The sequence below is a fragment of the Poecilia mexicana genome, unplaced genomic scaffold (assembly GCF_051168715.1).
Source record: "Poecilia mexicana isolate PSO_F unplaced genomic scaffold, ASM5116871v1 scaffold_1, whole genome shotgun sequence".
Lineage (NCBI taxonomy): Eukaryota > Metazoa > Chordata > Actinopteri > Cyprinodontiformes > Poeciliidae > Poecilia > Poecilia mexicana.
In genome coordinates, this window is record NW_028263370.1 from 7,752,953 (window position 1) to 7,770,358 (window position 17,406).

Here is a 17,406-nt window from a genome sequence, read left to right on the forward strand (position 1 = left end):
GATAAGGTCCTGGCAGACAACTTAGTCCTTCCCTGTGTGTAAAAGTTTATTAAACCCTCATAAACGCCTCACTTATGACGCTTGATAGCAGAAATTGGCATGGAAAACAGTTTAATATGTTAATCATGTACTGAGTGTTATTATTTCGCCCCCCGGTGGCTAATTTTTTGCTTTATTTTGCTTCTAATTGTGAAGACAGGATGCAGCATTTTTGTTATGTCTCTTCCGGGACCAGGCCAGCGGTTCTTCACTTTGAAGTCCGCACTTAAACCTTTAGCCCAGTTGGTGTAGAAACAGCCGGGAGGATTTCAACCGCCTGCCATGACTTCTCGAAACACCTACCTGCGGAGACAAAAAGAGCAGTAGAGGAGAACAAACGAGCTGCTTTATTTTATTTGTGACTGAATTAAACTTCTCGAATGCGAGAGATAGGACAGGGAGCGAAGCCAAGACTGCTTGTTTGGGACCGTATTTACTTCACGTTTACGTTTTCTAATCAGAGCGGCAACATGGATGGTGAGTTGTGCAGGGAAGCTGTTCCACAGGCCCCCTCTCTCGGCCGCTTTGATGTGCTGCTCCTCAGCTTTGAAGTTGAGAAATGTGGGCTGTGTTCCTTGTTTGTGGGCGAGAAATACGGTGTGATAGATAAGAGGCTTGTGTGTGTGTCTGTGCGCGTTTGCTAAGGAGCGAGAGGGAGCGCATGAATGTATGAATGTGTGGCTAAGATTAAAAAAACCGAGCATTTGTCGGGCGGTGTTGCTTCTTCTTTTGACTGGGTTTAAAAAAAAAAAAAACGTGTGACCCCTCTTCTTCTCCACCCTCTTTCAGATTTTTGACACCCCCAGCGATCTACATAGGCGAAGAGCCTGCCTACTCTGAGGTCAGTTGTTGAATGGGACAGAGTGCGTTAAACTACCAGCGCTTGCTTGACGTGCATGTGGCGCGGCGGAGCCTCGGTATAAGTCCGCCCGTCGCTGATTTCTTCTCTTATTGGGGACTATATAACCACTCGGAGAGTTTTGGACTGATCTAAAAATGGACTAAGAGCTCAACTTTTTTTTTTCTTGACTTTTCATGGGTTTTATTCCGATCGACTCTGCCATGGTATGTAACATTTTCTCTCTTTTTTTTGTTTACATGCTGTTTGGTGCGTTACTTCGCCATCCGTTTCCACTTGTCCTTGCGGCTACGGTCTCTTAGAAGTTCCCGATCCTAGTAGCTTTTGCTTAGCTTTTCCCTCCCTCCTTCTCCTTCTTCATCTTCTTCCTACCAGCTCAGTCGTTGGTAGTTCAGACACGTCTCCGGACTGTAAAAAACATGTTGTAATCACCCGCTCTGATTGATAATAATCACGCACGGTGTAGATACGTCTCCGCTCAAGTTCGCTGCGGTGCATACGGGGAGTTTGTGCGGACAAGTGGAAGTGAGTGGTCGTGTGTGATTGGGAATTAATTGGAGTTGAAGCCTGTGACACGGACTCGTTAGGAGAACACGTGTAAGCCGCTATAGTATGCGATTCTGTGAAGAGAGTTACCGTGTGCGAGATGATTATTCTGCTGAAATGGTTTTGATGTGGCAGATCAATGCACGTAGAGAATGTGGGCTGCAGTTGATCTCTCATTTAGGTTATAAATAGATAAATGAAACCAGGGAGAAAAAAGGGCTTTCATTTTTCCCTTTATCTGTGAACCCTTAGTTCCATTTTCTTTCTTTCTTTCTTTCTTTCTTTCTTTCTTTCTTTCTTTCTTTCTTTCTTTCTTTCTTTCTTTCTTTCTTTCTTTCTTTCTTTCTTTCTTTCTTTCTTTCTTTCTTTCTTTCTTTTCTTAATTTCTTTCCTTTTCTTTTTTTTTTTTTTTTTTGAAAGGGACTGTTTACTTGATGTCTGTCTTTTGAAGTTCAGGCAGGATCTGGCTTTGATTAGATCAATACTTTGTGTTTCAGAGTGAAGAGGAGCTGAGAAGCTCCCCCGCTGCTTTTAGAGAGTGAGTGAGGAGGATTTTTCTTTTTTTTTTTTTTTTTTTTTGGAGGTGGGGGGTGGGGGGAGCTTGGAAGCTGGAGCTGAGGCACCACGGCGGCACTCTCACACAGGCAGCCGGAGCCATGAGCAGGGCGCTCACGGAGCACATCAGCGGTAGCTTCCGAGAAGATGCTCCCCGTCCTCCGGTGCCGGGGGAGGAGGGAGAGGCGTCATGCTACAACCCGAGCAGATCTGGCAAAATGAGAGCCCAGAGTAAAGTTAAAGATCTCCCCGCCGCCGCTGCTGCCGCCGCCACCGCCGCTGCTCTTGTCGGCTCCATGCCGCGGAGGAACGAGGATGGACTCGGGGAGCCGGAGGGCAGCGCGTCCCCGGACTCGCCGCTCGTTCGGTGGACCAAGTCTCTGCATTTCCTCCTCGGCGACCTGGACGGCGCTCACCTGTTCAGGACCTTCTTGGAGCGGGAGCGCTGCGTCGACGCGCTGGACTTCTGGTTCGCCTGCAACGGCTTCCGGCAGATGGACTTAAAGGATACCAAAACGCTGCGAGTTGCCAAAGTTATCTTCAAGCGGTACATCGAGAACAACAGCGTGGTGGCGAAACAGCTGAAACCGGCCACCAAGACCTTCATAAGGGATAGTATCAAGAAGCAGCAGATAGACTCGGCCATGTTCGACCAGGCGCAGACGGAGATCCAGTCCCACATGGAGGAGAACGCGTACCAGATGTTCCTGACCTCTGACATATACCTCGAATACGTGCGCACTGGCTGCGAGAACGCCGCCTACATGAACCACGGCGGGCTGGGCAGCCTCAAGCTGATGTGCGGATATCTTCCTCCTCTCATGGAGGAAGAGGAGTGGAGTTGCAGTGACCTGAAGGCAAAAGCGTTGGGGTCTGTGGTGGGACTGTCTGCGAAGAACCTGAGGGCTACTGCTACTATCCGGACAGCAGCTGAAGTGCTGGAGAAGACCTACAGGTAACCTTTGCATTCCTGCTCACCTTTCACATGTTAGGACTGTCTGATGCGTTCAGTTGTGCAAACTGTATGTAGCCAGGATCACCACTGCTGAGTAAAGAGCCAGTTGTTGAACCAATCAGAATTGTCCTGGTACTGATTTCAGATTTTTTATTATCTCTCCATTTCAATTTTTTACTGTGATTGTAGCACAGACTAGAAAAGTGTCCAGAAGGATCCCGGCTTATGACTCAAAACATATGCAGCCTTTATCAGAATTTTATTCAGCTTAAAAGTACTCAAAGTAGCTGCCGGTTGTTGTGTTTTAAAGACTAGAAATGATGGGAATTATTAGTCCTGATGTGTCTGACCTGCCTTTAACCGCGCAGGAGAAAATTGGCTGATTCTGATCCGTGGACGACAGATTGGTGCATTTTTAGTTATTTCACAAATGATTGAGGGGAGAGAGTTAAAGCCACATGATCAAAGGGTCTCAGAGGAACATGCCTGTATATTTGTGCCCTCCTGCCTTGCAGTTAGTCAAGAGGTTAGAGGGGTGGAGGGGGCGGGGATGGGTACAGAACATCAGTGCATCTGAGCCTTCCTTTTAAGTAAATGGTGTCTTGCAGGCAGCCCTCTGCTGGTTTGCTCAAGTTTCCTGTGCTTTGAAACCGTTCCTCCGGTTCAGGAATGAATTCAGACACCAAAACCTCATGACTGTTACAGCTACATCAAGCAGTGCGATGATAGTTTTTTATATTTATATATATAATCTGCCCTCTCTGAGCCTTTATAAATTTTGTTTACTGCCACAGAATCTACTTAATGTCTGGAAATTCAAACAACTTTTGCAGATATCGCTCTTTTGGTCTGAGATGAAAGCGGAGCTGTGTGGAAAGCATTTGCGTTTTATCTTAAGAAGTCATCCCACACATTGTCCAACAGCTGCAATCTTTTCAGGCCAAGAAGATTTTCCATAACTTGGATTGGATGCATGAGGCTTCATCAAAGGAAATTCAAGAACTTGTTTCTTTCTTATTCGACCAAACAAATCTGTCTTATCTGAAAGGCAGTCGCTGCTTTATACTCTTGTTTGGCTAGAAAACGCCAAGTTTGTAGATCATTTGTACCTTTCGTGTCAAATGGGTTTGTTGCTGGTATAAAGGTATGCTGACGTTTTGAAAAGTCCAGCTTTACCACAGTGTTGGGGAGGCTGAAGTTTTAGCCGACTGAATGGAGCGTAGAGTAGTGCAGTGCTGCCCTTTCCCCACCTGTTGCTGGCTAAAGGAAGGCTTCCTGTTTTCATTGTACTTCAACTTCAGGTGCTTTAAAGTATTTAACAGGCTCTTTGGGATGAAAACGGTCGTAGCTAATTCCTAGTGATGGTGGAAATTTGTTTCCAGTAGGACTTCAAAAAAAAGTTTTAATCTAAATTTGTAGGTATAATCAGATTTTAAACAAGCTACAGCTTTAAAACTGCTGGAATTTTCTCTGTGAACCGTTTCTAAGGTTTAATGAGATGAATGAATGAATTATGCAGCGCTATGTCTCAGCAAACTGTGGCTGCAGACTGCTGGTCAGCTGGTGAACAGCTGCTACATATTTTTTAATATTTCTAGAAAGAATTTATAAATGTGAAGCTGCTGGGGGGAAAAAAGCAGTCACATCATGTTGTACATTTTTGTTTTGAAACTCTAAAACCGTGACGTTATTATACTTTTTTATTTTTTACTCAACGTTATCACACCGTGGGAATCCCTCACTGGCACATACATAGTGCAAAAGTAAAAAAAAAAAAAAAAAGTAGTGTAAGAATGGCGTTTGAGTGTAATAACTCGACTCCAGTTTGTCCCCTGAGAGTTTTTTGCCCTTCATGGGAGCAGATGTGAGATAACAACAGTTGCTCATTTGCTTGGAAGTGGCCATGTGGAGAGCCGGGGAACCAATAAGTGCAGGGTTTGTTGACATGTGGGCATATCCTGCTTTCCTGGTGTGATCTCCCGTGTTCTTGTTTTTCCTCTTTAAAAAGAATAGCGGGAGGGAGAGAGAGAGAGAGAAAGAGAGACCGTCGTTTTACCCTTTCGTCCCCCTTTCCCACTGCCCCTCACCATCTCTGTGGGTCAACCAATTTCCATCTCAAACATGTGGAACTAATTTTGCCACTGCACAGACTCCTCTCGTCACTTTTCGGAGGGACCTCCAACACTCCCAGACTCCAAAGCGGTGGAACGGCACGACAAAACATCCTCGTCTCAGTTCCGCCGCTCCGACCGCAGATCCCGCTCCGCAATGGATTTATGTGTGTCAGTGTTTTCCCTCCTCTTTCATTTCTGTCCTGCGCTTTTATCTCTTCGGTATGAAAGAGGGGGGAAAAAATCCGTCTGACAGAGACTAAGCATGCTTTGGAAGGAGACAGAAAGACAAGAGGAGGGGAAGAGGGAGAAAACAGGAAGGGTGGGGGGGGAGGGTCATGAAAGAAAGAAAAGAAAGATGGGGAGTTGGGGAGGGGGGGGGGGGGTGCAGAGAGCCCAGCTGTGCTAAATACCTGACTCTTTGCGTGGACCCTCCAAAGGTCAGATTTGTGCTTGGGGCCTACGGCTTTAGTCATGCTGGGGTTCTCCTCAGCTCTCCCGGCAGAAGGCATTCTCATAAAGAAAGGGGCCCTCCTTCCCCCTTTTTCCCTCTCTCCTTCTCACTCCCTCTCTAAAGCTTAAGTTCCCCCTTCCTCTCCTTCCCTGTCCACCCCTTCACTCCTGGAGCAGGAATGCAACACAGCAGGATAGAGAGCAAAGAGACAGAGAGACTTTAGAAAGGAAGGCAGGGAAGAGGTGGCAAGCGGGGAGGGGGGGCTTGACTGGCTGATAGCAAAGGGAGATGGAGAAGTAAATTCGTCAGGAAGGTGAAAGTGGGAGAGATCAGGAGTCTGGGCCCCAACAAAAGGCTGCAGTCCTTACATGTTAGAGAGGAAGAACACGAAAGTAAACAACAACCTGTAGAATAACGCTGATGCCACATTTCCTCCTGGGCACCTCTCACACACGCCGCTCAAATTACAGAAATCTGCAGAGGACATCAGCAAAACAAACTCAGAGCTGTTTGACTTTACACCAACAGGAGCAGGAAAGAGAGCAAACAAACTGTGTCACTTCACCCTTCCTTCTCTGTCTTTTAAGTCTGGAGAGCATGACATTTGCTTTGGTTATTTGTCATATGGATAAATATGGAGAAGAAGGAAGTGGAGGGTGAAAACATGTTTGAGTTTCTGTTGTCTAGAGCCCTGGTTTCCAAACTGTTCAGCTTTTGACCCACCTAAGAACAGCGGAAGAGACATCTGATCCGCAATAATAGAACATACAATGTGTGTCAATTAAACAGGACGACAGTGATACCTGAAACACCAGCAGCAGCCGGTGTAGTTGCTCTTGTCTACTAGAAAATAACATTCTTATGATAAATTATCTTTCTTGAAATCAGTTTTGTTCAGTTTAATTTCTAAAGAGGTTTCCTACAAGTGCTATTTTTTTACTCAAACTTTGGGAAGCAGTGGTCTAGAAAAAAAAAATCTAAGGAAAATGTGCATTTTACATTGATTTGATTTACCACATTAACTTTTTTTTTATAAAAGAAAAGCATGCAAGCAAAGGTCCAAGATTCATTTTAATGGATTTAAATTTACCTTAGGACGCCCAGTCTGGATTACAATCAAATTTAGGTGTGTTACACTTTTATTTAGAGCTGATTTGACTTAGTCTGTGGGCCAAAAAAAGAACATTTTCACTTAAAATGCAGCCAACATGTGCTCCATCATTTGTGGAACATCCAGAAAATAAAACCAAACTAGATAAATGAGTTTTATTCATATTTCTCAAATGTTATAAAAACAGATAGAGATCAAGCACTTACTGCCTGAAATCAATTTCCTCTTCGTTTTCTTTGAGGTCTGACTTTCTGATCCCAATTTTTTCTGGTTCTGGTCTTTTTTTTTTGTCTCTCTTGAGCACTAGTGCACAAAAGGAGAAACAAAATGTTTCACCTGTTCTTTGATTTTGATAGTAGTAAATTATATACTAGTTGATGTTTTTACTGACCAAAAACCTGGTTGGAGTTTTTGGTTTTATTGTATTTAATAAGTAACAAAGAAATTCTCAGCCCTCGACTCATCAGTCATCTTTCTGCACCGATCAAGGGAAAGAGAGGTCCGATTCCTTGCCGATTTATTGGTGAATCCGTGAAAATGGTGTGTGGAATTTTGAAGCCGAAAATCTGTTGAGACCATTTAAACCCAAATGTCAGTAGGACCCCGCGTTAAAAACGTATCTTTGGATCTCTCTCAGGTCCCATCGACGAGGAGACCCCGCCAGCCCGTACTTCATCAACTCCGGCTACATTTTCGCCCCTGCCACCAGTGCCAACGACAGCGAGATCTCCAGCGACGCAGCGACAGACGACTCTCTGTCGATGACTGACAGTAGTGTGTAAGTGTTGAGCTTTTGTGCAGGTCCTAAAATGATGAAACTGCAGTGTTTTCGGGGAGGCTCGTTTCCATGCAGCCGATCGCAGCCAAAGCTCTGTTCAATTTATTACTTCCATCGTATCTGAATGAGCCCCGGCCAGAAGTCAGTCAACACCTTTCCAGGAAAACGTCCAGGGGTGTAAAGAAAAATATTTGGCCTTGTAATCCAACAGGTTTAGCTTTTCCTTGGGGCCAGGGGACTGCATTGGCGAAGAATAATGGTGTGTAATGTATTTTAATTATCCTCTGTGATTGACTCCAGGTAATTCTATTAATGTACAGTTGTTACTATGGCCTCAGGGGAGATAACTCTGGGAAAGTCATTACGTCTGAAGGCCTTTTGAAGTTTATTCTGATGTGTTGCAGGCTGGAACAAGGAAAAAAAAAAAAAAAAGACATCTTGATGTGGGTGGGGGCGTTGCCTCATTTCCTCAATGTTGATATGTATTCATCCCACCCACCCTTCTGCCACCAGACTTTTTTCCTTTTTTTTTTTTTTTTCATATTATCTAATCGTTTTTCCCTTTTGAAGACCTGCAGGAGTAAGGAGAGTAAAGAGGGGTGCGGGGGGGCTTGTCCATTCGGGTCTCAAGACAAACTCATTGAAAAAAAAAAATGTTGGCACCAAATGAAAGGCGGCTTACTCACATGGTGGGTCGGTTTCCTGCCACCGGCCTCCGCAGTGTGCTGAGATCATGTGTCTGCGAGGCTTTCACGGGGGTTACTCGTTTCTAGACCCCGGGGCAAGACGTAAGGAACCCCCGCCCCCTTCTCCTCCCTTTCCCCTCCTGGCCAGTCTAGTTTACCCATGCAGCTTCTCTCCTCCATCTTCCAGAGTTGTAAGCAAGAAGTGGCGAGGCTCCCAAGTGCAAGGGAGTGAGAAAATAAAGTGCACGGAGTATAAAGGGCTTAACCGAATCGCTTTCAGCCTATTGTTAGGTGAGGGGAGCTTAGCAGGATAAGAGGGTGGCTAGCTGCTTTGAAAATGACTTGCACCGCTGAATAGAAGATCCCCATAAAAGTGAGGGCCATGAAACCATTCTCTTGCTGTCCAGTCACATGGTCTGGGATGTTTTGGTAAATAGTGAAGTTGGTCAGGGAGGAGTTGGTAACCTTTGTTTGCTGCTAACTTTGGAGTTCAGGTTCCTACTTCCTGTTCCTTCGGGGGTTACGGCTTGTAGTCCCAGGTTGTACTTTGGGAAGAGTTGAATTTGAGGTAGAAGAATCAACATGCCAGCCTTGTGTCCGTGATCAAATCTCTCTGGTGTTAAATGTGATAAAGTTCCTCAGATGAAACAAATGAGCTAACTGCTGAACAGCGTCACTTGTCAAAGTCGTATTCTTTAGCACATCCTCGCCTCCTTCTCATTCCGGAGGACGGCTTGATTAGCAGTTAAAAGACGGTCAGCACATTTAAATCTTAATTTCCCAGAAAAAGAACAAAAAGAGATGGATTTTAGAAAGAGGAGAAAGGGTGGTGGTAGTGATGGTGGAAGGGTGGGATTTTTTTTTTTCTCTCTCTTTTTGCTTATATCTTATTTATGGATTTACTTGGACGCTGGGGAATGCTGCTGCACCAACTTCAAACATTACCTTATCTTACAAACCAGCCTTTTGATGTTGCCGAGATCAGAGGCTCGCTGCGGAGCGCTTGCCAAACGAAGATGGCAGCGGGTGCATATGTGCATGAGTGTGAGATTTCAAAGAGGCAGCAGAAAAAAAGTAGCGATTGGGCTAGGTCAGACACTTCTGAGCGGCCAAAGCGGCCGCAATAATTGGCCGAGAGTAAGTGGCAGCTGACTGGAGGAAGCCGGCAGACAGAACTGGAGGATTAGGTTCCCAGAATAAATTCTTAATTGTCCAGAGAGTTTTAGTGTTGCTTGCAAAACATCTCTATTTCATCTAGCTGTAAAGCAAAAAGAACCTGAGCACCGTTTGGCATGCTGCTTTAGTCTTTTGTAGCTTCGAACTAACCAGATCCTGAAAGCTGCGTTTTTTTTTGTTTTTTTTTCCTCAGTTTGAATAACATAGTGGATAAATCAGAAAGGCTGTCTTTAGCTCATATTTTCTTTTATGTTTTGTTCTGTGTTTCTGTATTTATCTTGACTTTTAAGACCTGCCTGAGCGTTTGGTTGTATTAATGCCTGAGATGCACTGAAAAATCCTCCGTTGAACTGAATTCGTAAATTTTGACGGGGTCCTGTCCGGTGGCCAGTCTGAAACTCGAAAATCTGAATATCTTCAGATGAGTTAATGCACCATACACAAGCGATACCAGGTTATGCTAACTACAACACTCTTTGTTGAGGAAGCCGTTACTGAGTGAAGACTCTGTTGTTATTTTCCGTATCAGTGAGGTATTAAATGAAAGTAAAGACTGAGATTTAAGGAGCTATTTTAAATCAAACCATATTCTCTCCATGTAGAAACGTGCCTGTCATTCATTCAGGCTGTGAGAGAGCAGGCCAAGAGCAACAGATTACTAAATCAGATTACAGTAAGCTGGACAGAAAAGTTGTAATGAAATGAAACTTGTTTGAGGTGGAGCTTTTGAAAACCTCAGCGAGCAAAGATAAGCGTCTGAATCCTGAAGCGAATATGGAGACTGAAGCTAGCTATGCTAACAACACCAACCATGCTAATCAGGTATAAAGGATACCAAAGAGCTGACAATTTAAACTCTGCACTAAATATTCATAGATATGAAATCCTGGGATGATAATGATATAAATATTACTATTATTGCCAGTAGCTGATATTGCTTCTCTGCTTTCAATCTTTCGCTGCATCACTTTCACTGTTGGTGACGAGACAAATGCCACATGGTACCCCATCCCAAAAACGCAAACGGCAACATTATGAAAGTAAACACTGGTTGTTGTTATCTATTATTTTATGGTGCTTTAAATTAGCTTTAAGAAACAAAAAAAAACAACAAAAAAAAAACAGCGCAGTTGTTGCAGAGATATTTTGATGCAGTGATCAGCATATTACAAAAATAAATTTGGTTATTATTGGATTTTAGTTACTTTTTTCATGGTTGGTATTTTTTGCTTTTATTGCAGAGATGGAATCCCTCCTTACAAGATGTGCAGCAAGAAGCAGCTGCAGCGAGAGATGCATCGTAATGTTAAGATCAATGGCCAAGTCACGCTACCCCACTTTCCTGTAAGTTCATCTTTGTTGGAATCTACATTCTGAGTTTCAGTTTCTTTTCAGAGTATGACAAATTCAATCCAATTCCTTGTGTATTTCCAAAAACAAAATCCTTAAATATCTTTGCATAATGTCTAAATGTCTCTGTTATATTTCTGTCTCAGTTGCTTCTGTGGCTATTATAATAGAAATAGTTGAAATCTTTCTGTCTCCATCACTGCATGTCAACAGTCGTCATGATGTCAGATTACAGACCAGAAATTCCTCAACAACGTGCATTTGGTTAAAAAAATTTTGTGTGTGTGACCCAGACAGTGTAGGTTGGTTGATTTGAGATATTTTCTGACCTGGTGAACTTGCTGCAAGATGGTTTAAAGAACTGGGTGAAAACAGGTTGGCACAGATTAGGAAGGAGGAAAATAAACGCACATTTCTTTTGTTTCCATATCCAAACACAGGTGGAGGAGATGTGTTTGTGCATGCATTTTTTTTTTTTGCTTTTCCCAGTTTTCTCTCAGTCTATCCTTCTTTCTCTCTCTCTGTCTCTTTCTTTTCCACTTGCTCTTCTTTAATGTCTCCCTCCTGATTTGGAGATGGCTCTGTCTCCCATGATGCACCAGCCCCAGGCAGCGGGGGCCCCGTGCAGGGCTGGCGCTCCTTTGCCAGCAGCTCCGCTTGCCTTTTTTCTTCTTCCCTTTATCGTGTCTACAAAGAGATGAGAGAAACAACAACAAAAAAAGTCAAAATCAAGAAAGCCAGTGTGCCAAATAACAAAAAAAAAGAAAAAAAAAGTGTGAAATGGAGAAAGGGAAGCCAGCCCATATAGTTAAAGAAAAAGGAGGATAATGTGACTAGAGTACCTCTGAGCTGCCCTGCATGCAGCCTGGAAATAAATTACTACTTTCCTTCAGATCTTCCCAGTATTTGACTCCTCTGTCTTCTTACTCTCTCTCCTCCCTTCTTTGCCACCAATGCCACTCCGCAAACACACACATCTCAATCTTCTTCCTCTCCCTTCATGCTGTTAATTTTGTCGCCCCCCCACCCCTCACACACGCGCACACTCGCTCTCTTCTCCGTCGATATCTGGCTTTTATTCGGAGATTTAAAGCCGCGTGTCCCTCCCACCCCTAGTGTGCGTTTGATGTTTGACAAGGGCCCTTTGAAGTGTGCTGACTTCAGAGGCTGCCTTGCTGATGGTTTGGTCGGGCTACAGAGGGTACAGGCAGGGGGCCTCCCCTCCGAGCGAGACCAACTGCTACCCCGCTACTGCTACCCCCGTCTTTTCCCCTCACCCAGCAGCTTGGCACAGCCAAGGGCACTGGGCATGAGAAGATCTGGGACGGGATGGGCAGCAAGAAAGGTTCAGGTTAGCCCGAGGGCAAGGGCGTGTGTATTAGGTCCCTTTTTTTGGAAAAGTAGCAGGCTCTTTGGAACGAGATAGGATTAGGGCAAGGGCAATGGATTAGTGCACCATATTGCATCCATCCGAAACACCAAGTAGCCACATTTGCACACTTGTTAAGGTGTCCCTTCCCCTCCCTGTGTTGTTTATCCCGCAGAGGACGCACCGGCTGCCTAAGGAGATGACCCCAGTCGAGCCCTCGGCTTTTGCTGCCCAACTCATCGCCAAACTGGAGAAGCTGAAGCGTGAGCAGGACACGATGAGCTCTCTGGAGGAGAGGCTGCAGCAGATTCAGGAGGTGAGCATTTACAAATACAGAGCTTTTCCAGAAGTGTCATCTTTTCACATTTTTTATTTTAGTGATCTTTATGCGACAAAACAGCACAAAATCTACTTTAGAACCACATGTGTTGCTTCCAAATTTCATTTACATAGAGAAATGTTTCCCTATTCTTGTTTGAAAAACACAACCAAGGTCAGTGAGGCTGGTTTGCATAGTTGTTTGCAAATATCCATTTTTCAAGTCTGTTCACAGTTTATCAATTAGATTTAGGTCTGGACTTTGACTGGGCCATTCTAACAGATGCATTTAAGCCACCTTTCTGCCACCTCCGTGTTTTACAGTGGGGATGCTGTGCTCAACGTATTTCTCTACCACACAGTTGTTTTATACGTTTGTCGAAAAAGTTAAACTTTAGCCTCATCTGACCAGAACACATCCTTCCACAGGCGAACCGTATCCTGTGAAACAGCAAAAATGTGGAACGTTTAAGGAGTGTGAATATTTCTGCCAGGCGCTATGCCTCCTCAAAAATAGTCTTAACAGCTACTTAAAGCATGCCTCCCACTTTGTAAATTCCAACTTGGATCCAATTAATTTCAGGCAGCAGTTCTAAACTTCAGTACAAATGCCTTTACGCCAGCTTTAGCATGACGAAGAACAGGGTACGCGCCGTGGGATTGCAAAGTTTGTCTGGATTTAGCTGCTTCTTCACTTTTCCTTTGTGTTCTCTCCTATTTCATTTGGAAGGAGGAACTTTCAAACTTATGTTTCTAGACACACTTTAAGTGCCTTCAAATAGCACTTAGTTACTCTCCAGTGGCACATTTGCTGAATATGTGTAGTGCCAGTTTCTTTGTGAAGCACAGGCAGATTCTGCATTATAGATGAAGCGCACCCAAAGCCTGTTAGGGAAGATAACAGTGCAGCAAAGGAGAAAACTCACATCAAGTTATTCAGGCATTTGCTCTCTCTGACTTCACAGGACGACTGAGAGAAGTCGGTGGGAAGCTGACAGAGAAGTTCCTCAACAATATGTGATTATTGTTTGGTTAATCGCCATTTCCTTTTGGGGTCGCAGGAGGACGAAAGGGAGGAGAGCAACGACCTGAGCAGCAGCAGCTCCCTTCATCACCCCCTGCTGCCGTCCGCAAGCCAATGTGAGGAAGACCCCCAGGCCATCTTAGACGAGCACCTTTCCCGTGTCCTGAAGACGCCCGGCTGCCAGTCGCCTGGCATCGTCCGGCACTCGCCACGCTCCCGCTCCCCGGATCAGACCGGCGTTCTGGTGTCGTCTGGCCACGCAACTCTTTTTGGTGCTTATCAAGGGTCCGCTAAGGTTCTGATGACAGGCAGGCAGTCCACGAAGCACATCCACCACCACTACATCCACCATCACCATGCTGGGCCCAAAACTAAGGAGCAGATTGAGACCGAGGCGGCTCAGCGCGTGCAGTGCCTCTGCCCTCAAGGGGGCACCAATTACTCCGACTTCACACCTGCGTGAGTGCAGCATCCTAGCTATCCCTCCTCTATCTGTCATTGTGTTTTGCTATTTAAAAGCCCTGACGGCTCCCTGCTTAACTCTCCAGTCGCTGCAGCACTTTGTCCAGACGACCAGTGAAGGCCTCCGATGAGGGTGTGTCTTCACCATGCCTTCCCATGGTTTCCACCGACCGCTCTCAGAATGTTTGGCAGTGGATCCTGGAGAGCGAGAGGCAGGGCAAGCACAAGCCCCACAGGCAAGGGCCGCAACGCCACCCGTACGGCCAAAAGGTCTGAGTCACGTTCTGTACTGACCCGCATTGTCCTCAATCAATCCAACAGCACTCAAGGCCTAAAGAAGCCCAGTCCTCTCGATTCCAAGATCCTGCCTGCTAGGACCAACACCTGGGGCGGAGCTGGCACCTGCAACGGGAGTCACCTCCGTGGCCATCATCCCGGCCATCCGTTCATCCAGGATCCCGCTATGCCACCCTTACCCCCTCCCAACACCCTGGCACAGCTTGAGGAGGCTTGTCGCAGACTGGAAGAGGTTTCCAAGCCACCAAAGCAGAGGTAAGAAAATCATATTCCTTTCGAGCTGCAGTATGTAACATTTATAAACACATATGTTTTTTTACATGCTTCTTAAAATTATCAAAATGAAAACTACGTTGTGACGGTATATGAAAGATAATCTGTGAAACTCGAGCTCCTGTTTTCTCCCAGTGCTCCCAGCACTAACTGCAGAAATACGCCACTCAATCAGAAACAACCAAATAAGCCAGGAGGAGGGTTTTAGCGCTGTCAATCACTCTTGTGTATGTGCTGCTCATATCCTCCCCCTTGCTCTTTGCTGCACGGTAGCTGGTTTACCACCACATAGCCTGCTATAAATGCTAAGGCTAGTTAGCATGGCCACTGATGACGACGGATGAAAGGTTTTTCTGGAACAATAACTTGTTTCTTCACCATTAGTACATTTAGCAGCATGTTTACAAACATGATTGACAGCGCTAAGACCCTCCTCGCGTCTCTGGTTGGTTGTTTCTAACCGGGAGCGGTGCACTGGGAGGAACTGGTGGCGCTTGATTTTTTTTTTTTTTTTTTATCACAGATTATCCATCTCATACTATATTATCACGACATGGTGACATTTAACAAATATGGGCAAAACATATGTTTTATAATAGTTACATACTGCAGCTTTAACATCTTTTTGGCTGTACCCAAACTGACTGATGGGTTAGGCTCTAATATCGCGTCTCTCTAACAGGCATTCAACAACGTCTAGCAGCCTTCAGAGAGACAGGAGCCATCCACCTGCTGGAACTGGTGCAGGCTCCTCTCAAACCAACCCAGAAGAGTACGTATTCATATTTGAGATTTGATTTTTGGTGAAGGAACGTGGGCTTCTCTGTTTCCTCCCAGGTGTTCTCACGTCCTTCATGTTGTCCTCTCTTGTTTTGCTGTCTTAGTCATTCAGCATTAATCCTGCTTAAGTACAGCACCCATAAGCCTCACCAGTTTCCCCAAACACACACACACACCACCAGAATCAAAAATAATAACTTTTAAGTATGTATCTAAAAGCTGATCTTATTTTGTATTTTCAGGTCTAAGGAGCTGGTGGTAACATACTTTTTCTGTGGCGAGGAAATTCCTTATCGCAGCATGATGAAGACCCACTGCCTCACCCTGGGTCACTTCAAAGAACAGCTCAGCAAGAAAGGCAACTACCGGTAAATATGCTGCTGCGACACCACCAATCAAACTACAAACGACTTTGGACTGATACGAAATTTGTGTTTGACTTACAGTCTCAAGCTTTCACTTGCTGGTACATATTTACGCTGATTCTGATTTCTCTTAAGAGCTGATTTACCAGCATTTACAACATGTTGTATGTCTTCATGCTGGGAGATGTTTTCCTTTTTATATTAGGAAGTAGAGGCTACACGATGTCATGAGTGTGAATCAATGTAAAACGAGGTTGAAACAAGCAAATTTATTTGAAGTTGATATTTTCATTTTATTTTCAAATTATAGGAAATTTAAATGGGAACAAGTAGGGACTTATCACAGCACTTGAATTTTCAAAAAGTTGACAGAGCAACTTCACTGCACTCTGTTTAGCCGCCCTGCTATCTGCAGCAAGTCTTGCTCTCTCTCGCTCTCTCACAGCCTGAAGGAAATGACATGACACATAAATATATGTTCCTTCCAAATATCTTCTTACACCTCTGAGCGTCTCATTCCTACTTTTTTTTACCCTTGGCCACCTGCTTAATGATTAAATATGTAGCATTAACGTTAACTTAACCGTAGTGTTTTCACCACGGATTAAAAAAAAGAGCCGACGACACTGAAAACCATCCAACAGCTGCTGCTTGGTGCCGATTTTCGGTGCACCTCTAACTCTGAATTATGATTAATGACACCTGTTGAGACAGGACAAGAATCACAGCAGATGGACTTAGAAAACTCCCCATTGAGTTTTTATATATATATATATATATATATATATATATATATATATATATATATATATATATATATATATATATATATATATATATATATATATATATATATATACTGCTCTTGTTTGTATGTGTGAAGCACTGGAGCCTGAAAGCTGACAAAGAAACTAAGCCGGGCTCATCCACTGTACTTAGAGCTTTTTCAGAAAGAGGGGGAGAGAAAGAGGGGGTTCTGGAGTGAATTTTTCTCACATCTGGTCCTGATTTACATGCTAAGGCAGCCTTAATAAATATGGCTTTGAAGCTAAGGTTATTTTATTTTGTGTGCAAAGACCATCGCAATGCCTTCAAATTCCTCCGCCAGACGATTGCATCAGACATTGAAATCCAACGCTGCGCTGAGCACCTTGTTCTGGCGAAGGTATCGGGGCCACGGCGATAAAGCCGCCACCGTCGGTGTCGCACGACGAAGCCAAACCCCCATCATCAGGACTTCAGTTGTAAGTACCAACAAGTTCTGAAGATCCGCCGCTGAAGCTACCGAAATACCTGTTTCGGGGGGGGGGGGCGAGTCTGTGGTATTTCAGCAAGTGAAGCCTCTGCAGTCACATCTGTTTGTTAGGCAAGAGCGGAGGAGAAGGCTCGCAAACAAGCCAGCGCTCCCCCAGCTACCCCATAACTCTTCAGCGAGCCTGTGAGAACAGGGGGTGGGGGGATGAAGCGCCTGGCTTCAATGGCAGCAGAATGTGTGGAGTTGGTTAATTTGGACATGGCAGCGGTTCAACAGAGAACAGTACTCCGCAGCTCTGCCAGACAATATTGGTGCCAGATGTTGTGAGGAGAGAAAAATCCTGCCACATAAAACATGTTCCAGTGGAAAGACTCCTTCTGTCGCTCTGCCTCTGCAGCAAAGTGATGACTTTGAACTATTTGTGAGCATAAAATGTAGTTTTATATATTTATTTAAATGCAGCCATTTAGATTAAGATGGGTAGTGTGGCTGTATTTGTGAGAAGAATAAAACAAGAAAGATAAATAATTGAAAGCGTTTGAGCCATGCCCAGAAGAAGTTAGACAACAGATGGAACTTTTTTTGTTGTTGTTAGAAATGCAGTTTGATTACAAGCTTTTTTTTTTTTTTTTGCTTTTTGTCA

General features: G+C 44.6%; 1 protein-coding gene across 4 annotated transcripts in view; it reads left to right on the forward strand.

Annotated features, from left to right (window-relative positions):
- The window catches only part of LOC106932512 (axin-2-like), a 31,258-nt gene that overhangs the window by 9,818 nt on the left and 4,034 nt on the right, over nt 1–17,406 (forward strand). Inside the window, exons 1-10 of one of the 4 annotated variants that reach the window (XR_015761938.1) lie at nt 178–2,954; nt 7,268–7,408; nt 10,512–10,614; nt 12,165–12,305; nt 13,369–13,790; nt 13,880–14,029; nt 14,115–14,345; nt 15,046–15,135; nt 15,386–15,511; nt 16,585–16,752. Coding sequence is in view for 3 of the 4 variants with exons in the window: in XM_088002462.1 (XP_087858588.1) it covers nt 2,101–2,954; nt 7,268–7,408; nt 10,512–10,614; nt 12,165–12,305; nt 13,369–13,790; nt 13,880–14,029; nt 14,115–14,345; nt 15,046–15,135; nt 15,386–15,511 (2,258 nt within the window). In the remaining variant the exon portion in view is untranslated. Of the gene's footprint in view, nt 1–177; nt 2,955–7,267; nt 7,409–10,511; nt 10,615–12,164; nt 12,306–13,368; nt 13,791–13,879; nt 14,030–14,114; nt 14,346–15,045; nt 15,136–15,385; nt 15,512–16,584; nt 16,753–17,406 lie in introns of those variants that run through there. The other 3 variants (XM_088002387.1, XM_088002428.1, XM_088002462.1) reach the window with 3 other exon arrangements.